Raw genomic sequence first — 17,292 nt, 5'->3', positions numbered from 1 at the left:
TAGCAGCTGATATACATAAAATGAGCAGTGGTAAAACACAAATCTGATTCTCTCCTTTTTAACAAGCAGACCAAACACAAATGCCAAAACAAGTCTGAAATAAGAACGGTAAATCCACTCTTCTGATCTCCACAACGTCCACGGAGTGGGGGCTTGAGGGAACGTCGTCGGGAAGAGGTCATCGGGTGACCTGGAAGCATTTTAGTAAATCCGTAGCAGAGCGAGTCTAGGGTTAGTTTGCGCTATCAGTGCTTTAGTCTCTAGTAGGGCGTGAAGCGGCTGTAGCCTCCTCTGTAAAGGCTCGCCTGCAACATCAAAGATGACAGAGCACCAATCAGAGTCAAGCTGGTCGCCACGGCAACGGCCAAACTCCAGCTCCCTCAAACCTCCTTCCTTTAGAATAGGGTAAAAATCCCATTGATTTTCTCCACCTTATTTAGTACCTTAGAGTAGTAACACGTACCCTTAGGCTACTACCATGGACTTTTAGGGGTAAATAAGGCACACACAGTTGTCTATTTTTGGGCACTGCCCCAGACAGAAGCTGTTGTCTCCCCCAACGGACCCTTTTTTACGTCGTCATGTTGTGTGAACTTCTATAGTTTTGAATGGCAACAACAAGAAATATAATATTTGTGTTCCCATTTTTGCCAATAGCAAAAAAAAGTTTCTATGCCTTTCCACAGGGATTGATTCCGTGCCAAAACAACTCATTTCTGCCACACAGGAAAATAATTATGATACTAAAAAGTCACATATATATTTTAAATTAGGCCGAAATGTAAATATTAAGTTGTAATTATGACTTAAAAAGTGATAGTTGTTCGATAAAAATGTAATTATGATATACTGTCGAAACTGACTTTTAAAAATTTAAATTATGACTTTAAAAAGTCAAACTGACAAATCAAAATTATGATGTCTTATGAAAAAAAAGTTGAAATTGACATACTGCTAAAATTATGAATCATAATTACGACTTTTATGTCACAATTGACGTTCATTTCGACAGTGTCATAATTATCACTTCTTAAATCATAATTACAACTCAATGTCATAATGTTGACTTATTCTCATAATTTCAATTTAGTATGTAATAATTTGACTTTTTATTGCATAATAACTTTTCATAATTTTGATTTTTATATCACAATTGTGTCAGTGACAGTATCATAATTTCAATGTATCTCAATTATTACTTCTTAACGCATAATCACAACTTTATCTCATAATTATGACTTGGTATGTAATAATTCAATTTTTTTCAGAAACTGAATTTTTTATCTCATAATTATGATAAGTCATAAATTTGACTTCATATAATTATGACTGTCATAATTTCGACTTTTGTCTCAATTGTCTTGTCAATTTTGACTTTTTATGTCATAATTGTAAATATCTCTAATTATCATGTCTTAAGTCATAATTTTAACTTAATGTCATAATATTGACATTTTAATCACATAATTTTGATTTAGTATGTAATCATTTCAACTTTTTAAATCATAATTTTGACTTTGTCTCATAATTATGACTTAGCATGTCATAATTTTGACTTTTTGTGTCATAATTTCAACTTTTTATCTCATAATTATCACTTCTTAAGTCATAATCACAACTCAATGTTATATTTTTGACTTATTCTCATAATTTCAATTTAGTATATCAGAATTTGACTTTGAATTTGGCTTTTTATCTCATGATAACTTTTTTTTAGAAGCTTTGGATTTTTATTCTCATAATTATGACTTAGTATGTATTAATTCAAACTGAATTTTTAATCTCATAATTATGATTTAAGTCACAAATTTGAGTGTCATAATTTTGACTTTTGCCACAATTGTCTGGTTAATTTTGACTTTTTGTGTCATAATTTTCACTTATTATCTCACAATTATCACTCCTTAAATCATAATTACAACTTAATGTCAAATTTGGTCAAAATGTTTGTAATAATTATCACTTCTTAAATCATAATTTTAACTTGATGTCATAATTTTGACATGTTATTCTCATAATTATGATTTAAGTCAAAATTGCGACATTTTAATCTCAACATTTTGATTTAGTGTGTAATAATTTCAACTTTTTAAATAATAATTTTGACTTCGTTATAATTACGACTTTTAAGGTCATAATTTGACGTCTCATAATTATGACTTAGCATGTCATAATTTTGACTTTTTGTGTCATAATTTCAATTTTTATCTCATAATTATCGCTTCTAAAATAATAATTACAACGTATTGTCATACTGTTGACTTATACTCATAATTTCAATTTCAATATCTTGTCAATTTTGCCTTTTTGTGTCATAATTTAAATTTTTAATCTCATAATTATCACTTCTTAAATCATAATTGTAACAATGTCACAATGTTGACATGTTATTCTCATAATCATGATTTAAGTCATAATTGTGACATTTTAATCTCAATTTTCATTTAGTACGTAATAAATTCAACTTTTTAAATCATAATTTAAATCATAATTATGACTTTTAAGGTCATAATTTGACTTTGTCTCATAATTATGACTTAGCATGTCATAATTTTGACTTTTTGTGTCAATTTCATATCTCAATTATCACTTATAAGTCATAATTTTAACTTAATGTCATAATTTTGATTTATGATTCTCATAATTATGATGTGTCATACATTTGACGTCATATAATTATGACTGTCATAATTTCGACTTTTGTCACAATTATCTTGTCAATTTTGACTTTTTGTGTCATAATTTGACATCTTTATCTCATAACTATCACTTCTTAAGTCATAATTTTAACTTAATGTCATAATTTTGATTTATTATTCTCATAATTATGATGTGTCATACATTTGACGTCATATAATTATGACTCATAATTTCGACTATTGTCACAATTAACTTGTCAATTTTGAGTTTTTGTGTCATAATTTGAAATCTTTATCTCATAATTATCACTTCTTAAGTCATAATTTTAACTTAATGTCATAATTTTGATTTATTATTCTCATAATTATATGTCATGTCATACATTTGACGTCATACAATTATGACTGTCATAATTTCGACTATTGTCACAATTATCTTGTCAATTTTGAGTTTTTGTGTCATAATTTGAAATCTTTATCTCATAACTATCTCTTCTTAAGTCATAATTTTAAACTAATGTCATAATTTTGATTTATTCTCATAATTATGTGTCATACATTTGACGTCATATAATTATGACTGTCATAATTTCGACTATTGTCACAATTATCTTGTCAATTTTGAGTTTGTGTCATAATTTGAAATCTTCATCTCATAACTATCACTTCTTAAGACATAATTTTAACTTAATGTCATAATTTTGATTTATTATTCTCATAATTATGATGTGTCATACGTTTGACGTCATATAATTATGACTGTCATAATTTCGACTATTGTCACAATTATCTTGTCAATTTTGAGTTTGTGTCATAATTTGAAATCTTCATCTCATAACTATCACTTCTTAAGACATAATTTTAACTTAATGTCATAATTTTGATTTATTATTCTCATAATTATGATGTGTCATACGTTTGACGTCATATAATTATGACTGTCATAATTTTCGACTATTGTCACAATTATCTTGTCAATTTTGACTTTGTGTCATAATTGTAACTTTTTATCTCATAATTATCACTTCTTAAGTCATAATTTTAACTTAATGTCATAATTTTGATTTATTATTCTCATAATTATGATGTGTCATACATTTGACGTCATATAATTATGACTCATAATTTCGACTATTGTCACAATTATCTTGTCAATTTTGACTTTTTGTGTCATAATTTGACATCTTTATCTCATAATTATCACTTCTTAAGTCATAATTTTAACTTAATGTCATAATTTTGATTTATTATTCTCATAATTATGATGTGTCATACATTTGACGTCATATAATTATGACTCATAATTTCGACTATTGTCACAATTATCTTGTCAATTTTGACTTTTTGTGTCATAATTTGACATCTTTATCTCATAACTATCACTTCTTAAGTCATAATTTTAACTTAATGTCATAATTTTGATTTATTATTCTCATAATTATATGTCATGTCATACATTTGACGTCATATAATTATGACTCATAATTTCGACTATTGTCACAATTATCTTGTCAATTTTGAGTTTTTGTGTCATAATTTGAAATCTTTATCTCATAACTATCACTTCTTAAGTCATATTTTTAACTTAGTCATAATTTTGATTTATTATTCTCATAATTATGATGTGTCATACATTTGACGTCATATAATTATGACTGTCATAATTTCTACTATTGTCACAATTATCTTGTCAATTTTGACTTTTTGTGTCATAATTGTAACTTTTTATCTCATAATTATCACTTCTTAAGTCATAATTTTAACTTAATGTCATAATTTTGATTTATTATTCTCATAATTATGATGTGTCATACATTTGACGTCATATAATTATGACTGTCATAATTTCGACTATTGTCACAATTATCTTGTCAATTTTGACTTTTTGTGTCATAATTGTAACTTTTTATCTCATAATTATCACTTCTTAAGTCATAATTTTAACTTAATGTCATAATTTTGATTTATGATTCTCATAATTATGATGTGTCATACATTTGACGTGATATAATTATTACTGTCATAATTTCGACTATTGTCACAATTATCTTGTCAATTTTGAGTTTGTGTCATAATTTGAAATCTTTATCTCATAATTATCACTTGTTAAGTCATAATTTTGATTTATTATTCTCATAATTATGAGTCATACATTTGACGTCATATAATTATGACTGTCATAATTTCGACTATTGACACAATTATCCTGTAAATTTTGACTTTTTGTGTCATAATTTGAAATCTTTATCTCATAATTATCCCTTCTTAAGTCATAATTTTAACTTAATGTCATAATTGTGACATTTTAATCTCATAATTTTGATTTAGTATGTAATAATTTCACCTTTTTAAATCAAAATTTCGGCTTTGTCTCATAATTATGACTTAGCATGTCATAATTACGATTTATCAGAGCTTGAGTTTTTTTTCTTTCTTATGTGGCATAAACGGGCTTCCATACTTTAGTGCCTGATTTCCAAATACCTTTTGCTGCAAATCAAAGTTTGTGGTCCATGACTTATGATTCTACAATGAAGTGTTTTGTCTAAAATCCCTATGGAGAAAATGAATGGGAAACATACTTCCGGAACCACGGCCACTGGGAAGTGGGCGAGTTTATTCCACTCGGCCCATTATTGGCATTGATTTAACGGCGTGTGTGTGTGTGTGTGTTCACTAATGCTGATGCAGACAGAACCGTAAAGCAATAAAACTCTGATTTAGAAAACTTCTCTTTAATAGTCGTGAGATCAAGGGTTGGTGCGGCGTGTTTTTTTTTGCTCTCTCATTACAGAGTCACTAACAAGCAATTGCACTAGCGCTCTATCCATAATGTGCAGGAATGGCATCGTCGCCTTTGAAAGCATCATAGACCGACGAAACATCAAACTAATGTCGATGCTGTTCAAAGGCCAGTACAATTATTCTCTTTAAAGTTGCACTGGTCTGTGATACCGGCCCGTACGCGTAATTTACTCCAGACCTTCAAAGGATAATCCTCCTTCATTGGAGGGGGAACCCGGGTGGAAGCCTTCTGCAATTTCATGACGCTGGGAAAACCAGCAAAGAAATTTTAATGTAACCTCAGACGAACTCATTATTAAAGGGGTTTACAAGCATCTCGTGTTGCTCAGTTCTGTTGCTCTGACAGATCGGTTGGGTTGCTCTGTGGTTCTTCTGCATCAGTACTCAAACACACATCGGGTCTGGGTCTGTTCCGAAACCCAGTGAGCCCCCTAACTAGACATCAGAGAGCTGCTTCAAAACACACTCAAAGGCTTTGCACAAAGGTGGTTTTATTCCTGGTCTTGTTTTCCAATAAGAATGCATTCTTAAATCAAGTGTTCATTTAGTATTATTCATATGCTATTACAGTGTTTATTGACATTCTGAATTAGCATTTATTTTTTATTTATTTTGTTTTAGTGATTTGTGCTTTTGTTGTACATTTCTATTTAGCTCTAATTAAAAAAAAAAAAAATTCTTATTTACTTGCTTTAATTTGAGTAATTTTAGTACTTCAACTTATTTTAGTTAGTAGGCAACATTTCCAATTTTATATTTTCATTTTTTCCCCCACATTTTGTTTCATTTATTTATTTATTTATTTTCAATCACCAAAAATTATTTTTAATAGTTTAGTTAACAATAAGTTTAAGTTTATCTAATTTCATTCATATTTTATTTTATTTTAATTACCAAAAAAATTTTTTTTCTAGTTTATTAACAATTAGTTAAATTTTTTTAATCTAATTTCATTCATTTTATTATATTTCAATTATTAAAAACAAATTTTTCTAGTTTATTAACAATACGTTCCATTTTTAATCTAATTTCATTCATATTATTTTATGATATTTTATTTCAATTATTATTATTTTTTATAGTTATTAACAATAAGTTTTAATTTTAATTTTTTATTTTTTTTTAATCTAATTTCATTCATTTTATTTTGTTATTTTATTTTATTTCAATTATTAAAAACTATTTTTTATAGTTTATTAACAATAAGTTTTATTTTTAATCTAATTTAATTCATTTTTATGTTATTTTATTTTAATTATTTAAAAAAATCTAGTTTATTAACAATAAGTTTAATTTTTTTATCTAATGTCATTCATTTTATTTTATGTTATTTTATTTCAATTATTAAAAACTATTTTATTTCTAGTTTATTAACAATAATTTTTATTTTTTATCTAATTTCATTCATTTTATTTTGTTATTTTATTTTATTTCAATTATTAAAAACATTTTTTTATAGTTTATTAACAATACATTTTATTTTTTTTATCTAATTTCATTCATTTTATTTTGTTATTTTATTTAAATTATTAAAAACATTTTTTCTAGTTTATTAAAATAAAGTTTAAATTTTTTATCTAATTTCATTCATTTTATTTTGATATTTTATATCAATTATCAAAAACAATTTTTATAGTTTATTAACAAAAGTTAAGTTGTTCATCTGATTTCATTTATATTTTATTATATTTCAATTATCAAAAACTATTTTTAAAGTTTATTAACAATAAAGTTAAGTTTTCCATCTAATTTCATTCATATTTTATTTTATTTTATTATATTTCAGCTGTATTTAAATGACCAAAAACAATTTTTATAGTTTATTAATATTATATTTCAGCTGCGTTTCAATTACAGAAAATTTACAGATTTTTTATTTTTATTTAATTAGGTAATAACAAAACTGAACAAGACACATTTTTTTGAGAAACTGTTCAACATGAAGATATTAAATGATGTCTGCCAAAGGGGCAAGAAAAATAAACTTCATTCAAAGGGGAACACATTTTTTTTTCTCAGTGTCACATTGTGTTTTGGGATTTGGTTCACGTTTATGTTTTCATGTCTTTTATTTTGTAATTTTGCCTCAGTCGCGTTTCCTGATTCTTGTCATGTGACCTCCTCGCCTTTATATGATCATGTCATGCGCTTCCCTTGTTCTGTTTTGCGACCATAGTTGGCTAACGATGCTTTTGGGAAACGCTCCCCTGATTGGTTCCCTTGTCTATGTATCTTGTTCTCATTGGTTGGTCTAGTAATGTGTCCATAGTTCTGATTGGTTCATTGTCTTGTCATGAGGTTGAGTTCTGGCTGTTTATTGGTTCTCATAGTCATGTGTTCCCCTAGTCTCTGTATATAGACGGTTTCGTTACATTTTTGGGTGAACTAACCCTTACAGGGGGGCGTTTCCCCCACTCTATATTGCAGACAGAAATGGGAGATTATTTATAATAAACATGTTGAAACAATAAAAACATGTAAATTAAGATAATGTTGCCCAATTAAAGTGAAAGATGATAGCGTATGAGAAAGATAACGCAGCCTCTGTTGTTATTGATTCTCTGCGGACGTCTAGCGGAAGTTAAGTTTGGGCCACAAAAGCGCGCATGCGCAGTAACGTTTGTTTATGTTGTTGCCGTTGAAACCGTCTATATAGTCCTCATGTTTGTCGAGTTTTATCCCCTTTATCATTTTTTTTTGGTCGATTCTATGCCAAGCCAAGTCTATGTTCATCGTTTTCCTGTTCACGTTCTGGATTTAATAAAACTGCACTTGGATTCATCTACACTCGCCTTCAGTGGACTAATGTTACAGAGACTAGGGGAACAGATGACTTTAACAACCAATGAACAACCAGAACTCAACCTCATGACAAGACAGTGAACCAATCAGAACTATGGACTATAGGGCTGCACGATTTGGGGAAAAAAATCTAATTGCGATTATTCTGGTTAAAATTTCAAGTGCGATTATTTTTTTATTTTTACAAATGAAAAGTGTGTATATAACATTTTGTGTTTATATATTAATATGGCTAATAATAATACTAATTATGATTATTGCTAAATAAAAATAAGAAATATTACTATTACAATAACATTTTCATTATTAAAAATGTAAAATAGCATTTAAGAATAAATATAACAGTATTATAATAATAATATATTTTACAGAAAACTTATTTTACAAAATAAAATATGGGTTTCCTGCTAGTATGCAGACAGCCTATGACTAAAAAACATTAGAAAGGTCTAAAGATTTATTGTAAAAAAAAAATATATATTATAATAAAAATGTGTGTTTTTTTATCTGCGATATCAATTTCTTAAAGTCTACGTCTTTAATATGAAATATGAGCCTCTTATGCATCCACAGTGCGGATTAAAACTCCTGTACATTGAAGAAAAACATCTGGATTGTCATTTAGAAGTATTATTTTTCTTATTTTCTACCCAAAAGTCGAATTCATACTGGAAGTCAGAGGGCGCCCTCGAGCACAAACTCCACAGACGCCTCAGAAAGTAATCGCTCGTTTTCAGGAAATCCCTGATGTGAAGCTCGCGCTGTAGCTGAATAAAACCAAGATAGAAACGCTTTGACTGATTAAACATGAAGATAATACTTCTGCGACAAGATATGGTGTATTTGAGTTCTTCAAGCCTTCTCGGGTATTTTCATAATAATAAAGTATTCAGTGCTGATTGACATTCTGTGATAAGAAGCCACATCAGCTCGACTGACGATATGAAGTGAGTTAAAACATGTTATTAAACGTTGCATTTGGTTGGACAACAGGTTTATGAATGCTTCACATTACTAGTTTGTGAAGATGTTTGACGCGTGTTTCTTTTTCAAACGCACGTTATAAGCGACTCAAACTCTCAGTGCTTTCAGATGGAGCAGCGTTTACTGATCACAGAGCCTCTTCTTCACTGACACACTGGGTATTTATTTCATTAAAATCGCAGCCTATGCGCTTTCATAATCGCACACAAGCCAAATCGCGATTGCGGTTCGATTTCGATTAATCGTGCAGCCCTACTATGGACACATGACTAAACCAACCAATCAGAACAAGACTAGGGAAGCACATGACACGATCATATAAGGGCAAGGAGGTCACATGACAAGAACCAGGAGACATGACTGAGGCAAAATTAAAAAATAAAAGACATGAAAACATAAACGTGAACTAGGGCTGCGCAATATATCGAAATTATCGAAAGATCGCAAATGTACATATCGCAATATGCATATCGCAAGGGCACGGAATATCTTAATGATTTTAATAGGCTACTTCAACATTGTGAAAAGTGTACGTTTTAGGTTAATGCATATAGCAGAGAATAGACTGAGCACACGACTGTTACTTATGTGACTTGCTTGACGTTAAAAAGAGTTATTATACGCAATAACTTGCGAAAAACAACTCCTCTGCTGTCTGACACACACACACACCGAAACGTGCGCACAAGCCGTTCTTTTTTTCGTGTCTTGTTACACACTCGAACTGTCAAATACACACACTCACAGTTGTGTCAAAATGGCTGTCTTGATGAGTATTCATGTAAACACAGTCGGTTATGCTTTAAATGAAAGATATCAGTTGGGGAAAGAAATAGATTTTACACACTTAAAGCAATATTGTATCGCATATCGAATATCGCATTATTTAACAAGGATATCGCATTTTTCTTCAATATCGCACAGCCCTAACGTGAACCAAATCCCAAAACCCAACGAGACACTGAGCAGATCATTTAAATTTTTATTATATGTAATTTTGCATTGAGTAAATGTATCTTGATTTAAGAATGTTTAGATATTTGCAATGGAAAATGAGTCGATAAAAAAGCCAAGGAACAAAATCAACATTGTGTAGAATCCCAGAATGCATTGCAACAAACAGAAGAGTAAAACTGATTATAAATATCATTAAATATACCAACAATCTACTAAAAAAAGGAGCTGGTATACAGTAAAAGTGTATAACTCTAGAGGTTTTCTCTGCTAACAAGCCTTCTCTAGATAGACAGCTCACTATGTGTCGGAACAGAGCCACTGACGGGGCTTTTCGCCTCCGTGATGGGCTCATTTTTCACACTGTTGAGGAAGAAACAAGGAAGGAAGGAAATTTGCAGGGAAGCAGGAATTGAGGAAAATCGTACAGGCACAGTCTTAATTAAGTAAATGAAGAGAGTTTCAAACAAAGCGTCTTAATTAATGAAAGCTTTTAGCTAGCAGCTGCACCGGGGAACTGTTCACTGCTTCTTTCTTATTTGGTTTTAATTTATTATTTCGCTGACGTACTCGCCGTTGAGAAATTGAGTGCCAAATAAGAGTCGTTTGTTTCGTTCTGATAGAGAGAGGTGGTTGGAAATGAACCATCCGTCCGTTAGTCGAGTCTGTCCCACGGCACACTGCGTTACATGCTCGTTAATCTGGGGGAAATGGAGAGCCAGCGACGAGCTCTCCTCGCTCTGACGGCCCATTAGTGCCTTCATCTTTGATGTTAGCTGCAAACGCTAGCTAAAAACAGACATTAACCGACTGACTTCCTCTCGCCAGCGACGTCTCACAGAAACACATGCTAAACAATCCTGGCTCATATGCGATGGAAAGTAAGGGTCCGTGATCAGCTCTGAAGACAGTAAGTGTGAGTGTCTGGGTTTATAGCGGTGGTTTTTCTTACCATGGTCCCCACGCTGTAAGTGGCCGCCGGGCCGATGGTGTGGTGATAGGGGTCAGTAGTTGCATAGACTCTCCCATAACTGCAGAAACATGAATCAAGAGATGCTTTAACATGCACAACATCAAGCAGCGGTTTCTGAGTGGAGATGGTTCCTACACCATTCAGTGAAATGCAAATCTCTCATGTTCTGTAATTCGTGCTTTGCTTCTACAAGTCTTTTATCGTGACTCTTGTTTCAAGGGACTCATACCCGAGCGCTCGGCATCACAAGTGTACCAGGCAGGGCCCTCCAATAATTAGAAATGGCCAAATTGGCGGCCTAATGCTGCGTTCACACCAAACGCGAATAGAGCGGCATGGGCGAGTGATTTCAATGGAAAGGCGCGTTGACGATGGACACGATTCCGTGTCATTCGCTTGTCCAGCGCTTTTTGTGCATTCACGTGTTTGAAGCGAATTAGCGTCTGACGCCCGAGTTGAAAAATGTTAACTTTGGTGTCAATTCGTGCTGCGTTAACCAATCAGGAACCGGCTTGCTGCTGTCACGTGGTAAAGTGACGTGATGAGAAACCCTGCATAATTTAAAAGTACTACTATTGTGTCACAATTCAGACTTTTTCAGGTGAGAATGTAGTTGTTTAAAACTCAAATCTGTGGTTTATTTATGAAGAGAGCACCAATTTAAAAAAATAATCTGGCGTTTTTGGAGTTGTGAGATTCAGGCGATCACCAGGCCCTCAGCGCTCATTAACCCCAGTGAGAGCAGCCTTTCCTCAGCCAGTCCTTCTGCTGTTTGCCGCTGGCTCTGATGTCCTGTAGTGGTTCGTCTTGTGTGGATCTAACAAAAGATCTTTGGTGTCATGAATCTATCATTTGTTGTCTGCCAAATCGTTTTGACTGAGGGCAAAGAGAAGTTTCATAACTTTATTTTTTAAGGATATTTAAATATACATGCAGTGAAGATAATGTAGGAGTTGCCTGGACCACATTTGTGTGGCTATTAATGTTTAATATATATTTTTAATGAAAATGAAAAGAGGCAGAGTGGTGTTTTATGACATATTTCTCCTGGAACGCCTTGAACGCGCGTCTATTTCGCTTCAAATGCTCGATTTATATGCGCGTCCAATTCGCTGTGGACACGCAAATGGATTCAAAATGTTCAAGCGTCCAACTAGACGTGGTAGATGCATTTTTGACGCTCTATTCTCGTTTGGTGTGAACGCAGCATAATGGTGCGTTTACACCAGATGCGAATGAAGCGTTAAGCGCGAGTGATTTACATGTTAAGTCAATGCAAAGACGCGAATAGACATTCTGTGGTGCGAGTCGCACGAATGAGGTGGCGCGAATGACGCGATTCGCGCGAATTGAGCGTTTCGGGCGTTTGATGCACGTAATTTGCGCAAGTTGAAAACCTGAACTTTGCCGGATATTTGCGCCACGTTAACCAATCAGGAGCTTTGCTCTAGTAGTGAGAACAATAAGGACAAAATCATATGTGGATACCCGGTGCTGTACGATACATCTTCGTACTTTATAGAAACAGGAATAAAAAGGATCTTGCTTGGAAGAAAGTGAGTGAGGAGGTCGGCGAGTCTGGTAAGTTGTAAAAAACGCTCTTTACTCAATTTGAGCTATACATAGGCCTGAGACTACCAGCTAGCTAAAGCCGGCAAATTGAGCTTATCCGCTGTATTTTAAAACAATCCATGTCAGCCATTACGCAACGAGATGAGCCGGCTGGCAGAAGCCCCTCCCATGCGCGAATGAAGCGAGTAAACTCAAAATATTCAAGCATCCAACTACGCGCAAATAGTGCGATTTATTCGCTTAAGTCGCGTCTAGTGTGAACGCAGTCACAACGTTCGTCAATGTCAAAAGGATTGAGATGGCCAATCAAATCAGAGTAGGGGGGGTTTATTGGTCACAGAAGCAGAGCGTGAATTCCAGTGCAAAGCGTCAGCTTTAACGTTGAAAGAAGCAAAACAGTTTAAACATTTCAAATGTTTTTCAATAGAAATGTCAAGCGATCGACAGTAACATCCAGTGATGCAAACTACTCAACTTTTTTCTCAAATATGTCAGTTTTTCTTTGAAAATATGCATTTACATGATTTATGGAATTCCTGAGTGTGAAGAGACAACAAACGTCTTATGTTTTCGACATATTAGGCATACAAATAAAAATGCATATGTGCATATTTTAATGCAAATGAATGAAATTATCATTCGCAAATAGTTCAAAATGATTATTTCGTAACTATACCCTAAGAAATGCTGGGTTAACCCAATGGCAGGGTTTGTCCATATTTGGGTTAAAACAACTTGGGTTAAAGCTTTTGTTAGTGTAGAATTAGACCTAGAATTTCATTCACTGTTCTGTTTCTAAAGTCTCTATAAAAAAATCGGCCTTGGTACCGGGTGAGGCAGCGAGCAAGTTAACTATGCAAGAAAAGCCAAATTCCCTTATGTGAAATAAAGCTGCAAGATATTATACATAATATAAGAGGAGAAACAACTTAAACTTAATGGTAATTACAAATGTTGTTGTTATTGCTTTTTGTAGAGAAATAAGTTTGAGTAATACAATGACTAAAAGTAAAATAATTATCAAAGAAATATTAAAATAAAAATTATAATAAAATAATTATAATGAATAAATTATATATTAATAAATACTAATACATACTCAAAACACTATGCAATACAATAATAGTATAATTTTACAATAGTTAATTACTAAAACTGAAATAAAAATGAAAGCATAAACATAAATGTTAGTTATATTAATACTCAAAACATTAATAAAATACTACAACAGTACACTCATTCACTGTTCTGTTTCTAAAGTCTCTATAAAAAAATCGGCCTTGGTACCGGGTGAGGCAGCGAGCAAGTTAACTATGCAAGAAAAGCCAAATTCCCTGTCTCAAATCCCTCATAAACAATTTTGGGTAACATTTTAGTTTAAGTTACAATTCTCACTATTAACTAGTTGCGTATTATCATGCATATTACTGGGATATTGGCTGTTTATTAGTACTTATAAAGCTCATATTATATATAACTGTATATCCCTTAGTATAAACTGAACAACTACTTCACTAGGAGTTTGAAGCACAAGTACTTAATAGTGAGACCCTAAACTAAAGTGTGACCCAATTTTGTGTTGTTCTAAGCAAAACATTCAGGTAGATGACAAGAAGAAGACAGAATAAAACTAATTAAGCATACGAGCAGAAGAAAGAGGGAAAGTGAACGAGATGCCGCCACAGGCTTCGTGTCGTGTTGCTGGTTTGGAACTAATCCGCCACAGGAAGGACAACACGTGTCATTTCCTTTCATTTATGCCACGCATATTCCACTCTCTGCGTCTTCTCCACATACGGCTTGCAAATGAAGGTCTGCAGAGAGCAGATAAGAAAACACAAGCCCTCGGCCGCGGGCAACGACTCCAACGCAAGGCCAGCTTTACCGTAAGAGATATATGTGCGCTTTAATGTGTGTGTGTGAAACTGGACGTTGAGTGTGCTGACTGGCACGAACGCTGCTCTAAAAGCACAACGCGGACTTCAACCCGCCGCAAAACATCATCTCAGTAACCAGTATAATCAGTATTATGGTCTTGTTTTTCTGTACAAATATCCAAACATCCTTTAAAGCAACATAAATCAGCTTGAGAAGCAAAAGTTAAATTAAAAGAAAGCTCCTGAATTATGTTTCTTTCTCCTTCTCATTAGCAAATGGCTGCCTCGCTCAGACTCGCCATACAAACTGGATTTTATTTCCCTTATGTGAAATAAAGCTGCAAGATATTATACATAATATAAGAGGAGAAACAACTTAAACTTAATGGAAATTACAAATGTTGTTGTTATTGCTTTTTGTAGAGAAATAAGTTTGAGTAATACAATGACTAAAAGTAAAATAATTATCAAAGAAATATTAAAATAACAAAAATTATAATAAAATAATTATAATGAATAAATTATATATTAATAAATAGTAATACATACTCAAAACACTATGCAATACAATAATAGTATAATTTTACAATAGTTAATTACTAAAACTGAAATAAAAATGAAAGCATAAACATAAATGCTAGTTATATTAATACTCAAAACATTAATAAAATACTACAACAGTACAATTTTACATAACAAATGACTAAACAAATACAAAATGAGAACTCAAAATATAAACTAAATGCTATTTATATAAAAAAAATACTCAAAGCATTATTAAAATATTATAATTTTACATAAGAAAATGACTTAATCTGAAATGAGAAAAGTTAAAATATAAAAATAAACACTAATTATATTAATAAATACTAGGTAATAAATACTCATTTTTTAAATACTATAATAATATAATTTTACATAAAAAATTGCTAAAACTGAAATAAAAAATGAAAATATAAAAATAAATGATACTCATATTAGTAATAAATAAAAATAAAATAAGAAATAAATATTACCAATATTAATAAATAATATTTACATCGATAATAGTATATAAATAATATAAATAAAGGTTTACATCAATAATATTATATAAATAATAACACTGCTTCACTCCCAGCACCCACTAGTGTTATGTATTTTAAAATGATATTAATAAAATATTATAATAAAAAATATATATTTAATGAAAAACGACTGAATCTTACACAGTTAATTTAATACAGTAAATGCAAATGTTTTTTTTTTTTCAGCCACAATAACACCTCCATCAGCAAACATGTCCATCTCATCTCTGCGCTAACAGAAATTATTGAGATGTCCAAGAGAGATCTCGCTGAGATTGAACTGTGTTTCTGACCTGGATATCCGAGATGTGTGCAGGTTATGAGTGTGGTGTTTTGGGCACATGAACACGTACCTGTCACTGTACGCCGTAGCCGTCGCAGGCTGAGTGTATCTGTACGCCGCGTATCCGCCCTGCAAACACACACACACAACACTCACTGATGCATTTATATATCCATGCACATTCAAAGCATTTCCGATTGTGTGTCATTCTGGGTTTGCCTTCTCTGCAAAGGACGCATGCATCGTGAATATTAGTACCTTTTGAAAAGCTCCTGCCCTGTTTTCCTGTGAGAGTGTGTGTGCAGCATAGCATCTGATAGAAAAGTGTGCATATGACGCCTCCTGTGTTTCTGAAAAGCGAGCAGATTCTGTGTATGTGGCGCTTGTATCATAATCAGCAGAGACTCTGAGGTGGAGTGGAGCTCATTTGTCTGGCTAATAACACACATTAATCAGAGCTTCAGAACGAGAACAGCCGATGTTTTACATTCTCCGGTCCGTGAACATCCGGCAGCCCACCGAGAGGCGCTGCAACACGCGCTTTCGGGACGCTTTACATTGATAATGTGTGCTGCATTTAAAACCAGCACAGAAAGAGAGTAGTGTGTTTTTGAGACAGTCGGGACAGGACGGCTTGTGCGTTCCTGAAATAAGCACTACGGGATGAGACGGCTTGAGTTCCCGTCACTTGCAAAAACTGTTTAAACGGGGAGAAGTTTGTGAGCGAAGGAGTGGAATCAGGTCAGAGGTCGAGCGGGGGGATTGTGAGGTCACGTGACCCCTCCCCTTGTGTTCCCGTGGGACAGGAAGTGAGGAGGAGCGGGCGCGGTGAACTTCCTGCGGGACTGTGCTGATTGGAGCCCCAGCCTGCGAAACACACGGGGTAATAAATCAGACTGTCAGCACCTCCGGCCCAATACACAGAACATGGCTTTATCAGGACACTGAGAGAACGCCACGCTAAATATAACAGACCACACCACTGAAGAGGAGAGGAGCGGAGGAGGAGATGAGCGGAAGAGAGAGAGAGAGAGAGAACAGGAGGAGATGAGCGGAGGAGAGAGAGAGAGAGAGAGAGACAACCAGAGTAGAGGAGCCAACAGGAGAGAAGATGGGACGAGAAAAGATGAAGAAAATAAATGAGAAAATCAAGTTTAAAGTCGGCGTGAAACGGAAGTTGAGATCGTCTTTTTCTCCTTATTGTGACGTATATCCGAGTGAAACAGCTTCTGAAATTAGATAAAATGTAGGGCGGGGCTTGATTTCTTCCTTTGGGAATTGATTGGATCGTTGGAAGTTGGGCATTGCTAACAAAATGGAGGCAGATTTGAATGCC

The 17,292-nt window shown here is 33.0% G+C and overlaps 1 protein-coding gene across 1 annotated transcript in view; it reads right to left on the bottom strand.

The window, feature by feature from the left end:
- Positions 1 to 260: 260 nt before the first annotated feature.
- Positions 261 to 17,292, bottom strand: part of rbfox3b (RNA binding fox-1 homolog 3b) — a gene marked incomplete at both ends in the record, with an annotated part of 149,682 nt that continues 132,650 nt past the window's right edge. Inside the window, 3 exons of the mRNA XM_079813739.1 lie at positions 261 to 305; positions 11,137 to 11,215; positions 16,027 to 16,085. Of these exons, the coding sequence (XP_079669865.1) occupies positions 261 to 305; positions 11,137 to 11,215; positions 16,027 to 16,085 (183 nt within the window). The remainder of the gene's footprint in view (positions 306 to 11,136; positions 11,216 to 16,026; positions 16,086 to 17,292) is intronic.

Source organism: Gobio gobio (genome assembly GCF_949357685.1).
Source record: "Gobio gobio genome assembly, chromosome: 1".
Lineage (NCBI taxonomy): Eukaryota > Metazoa > Chordata > Actinopteri > Cypriniformes > Gobionidae > Gobio > Gobio gobio.
This window is presented reverse-complemented; position numbering and strand designations above follow the sequence as displayed.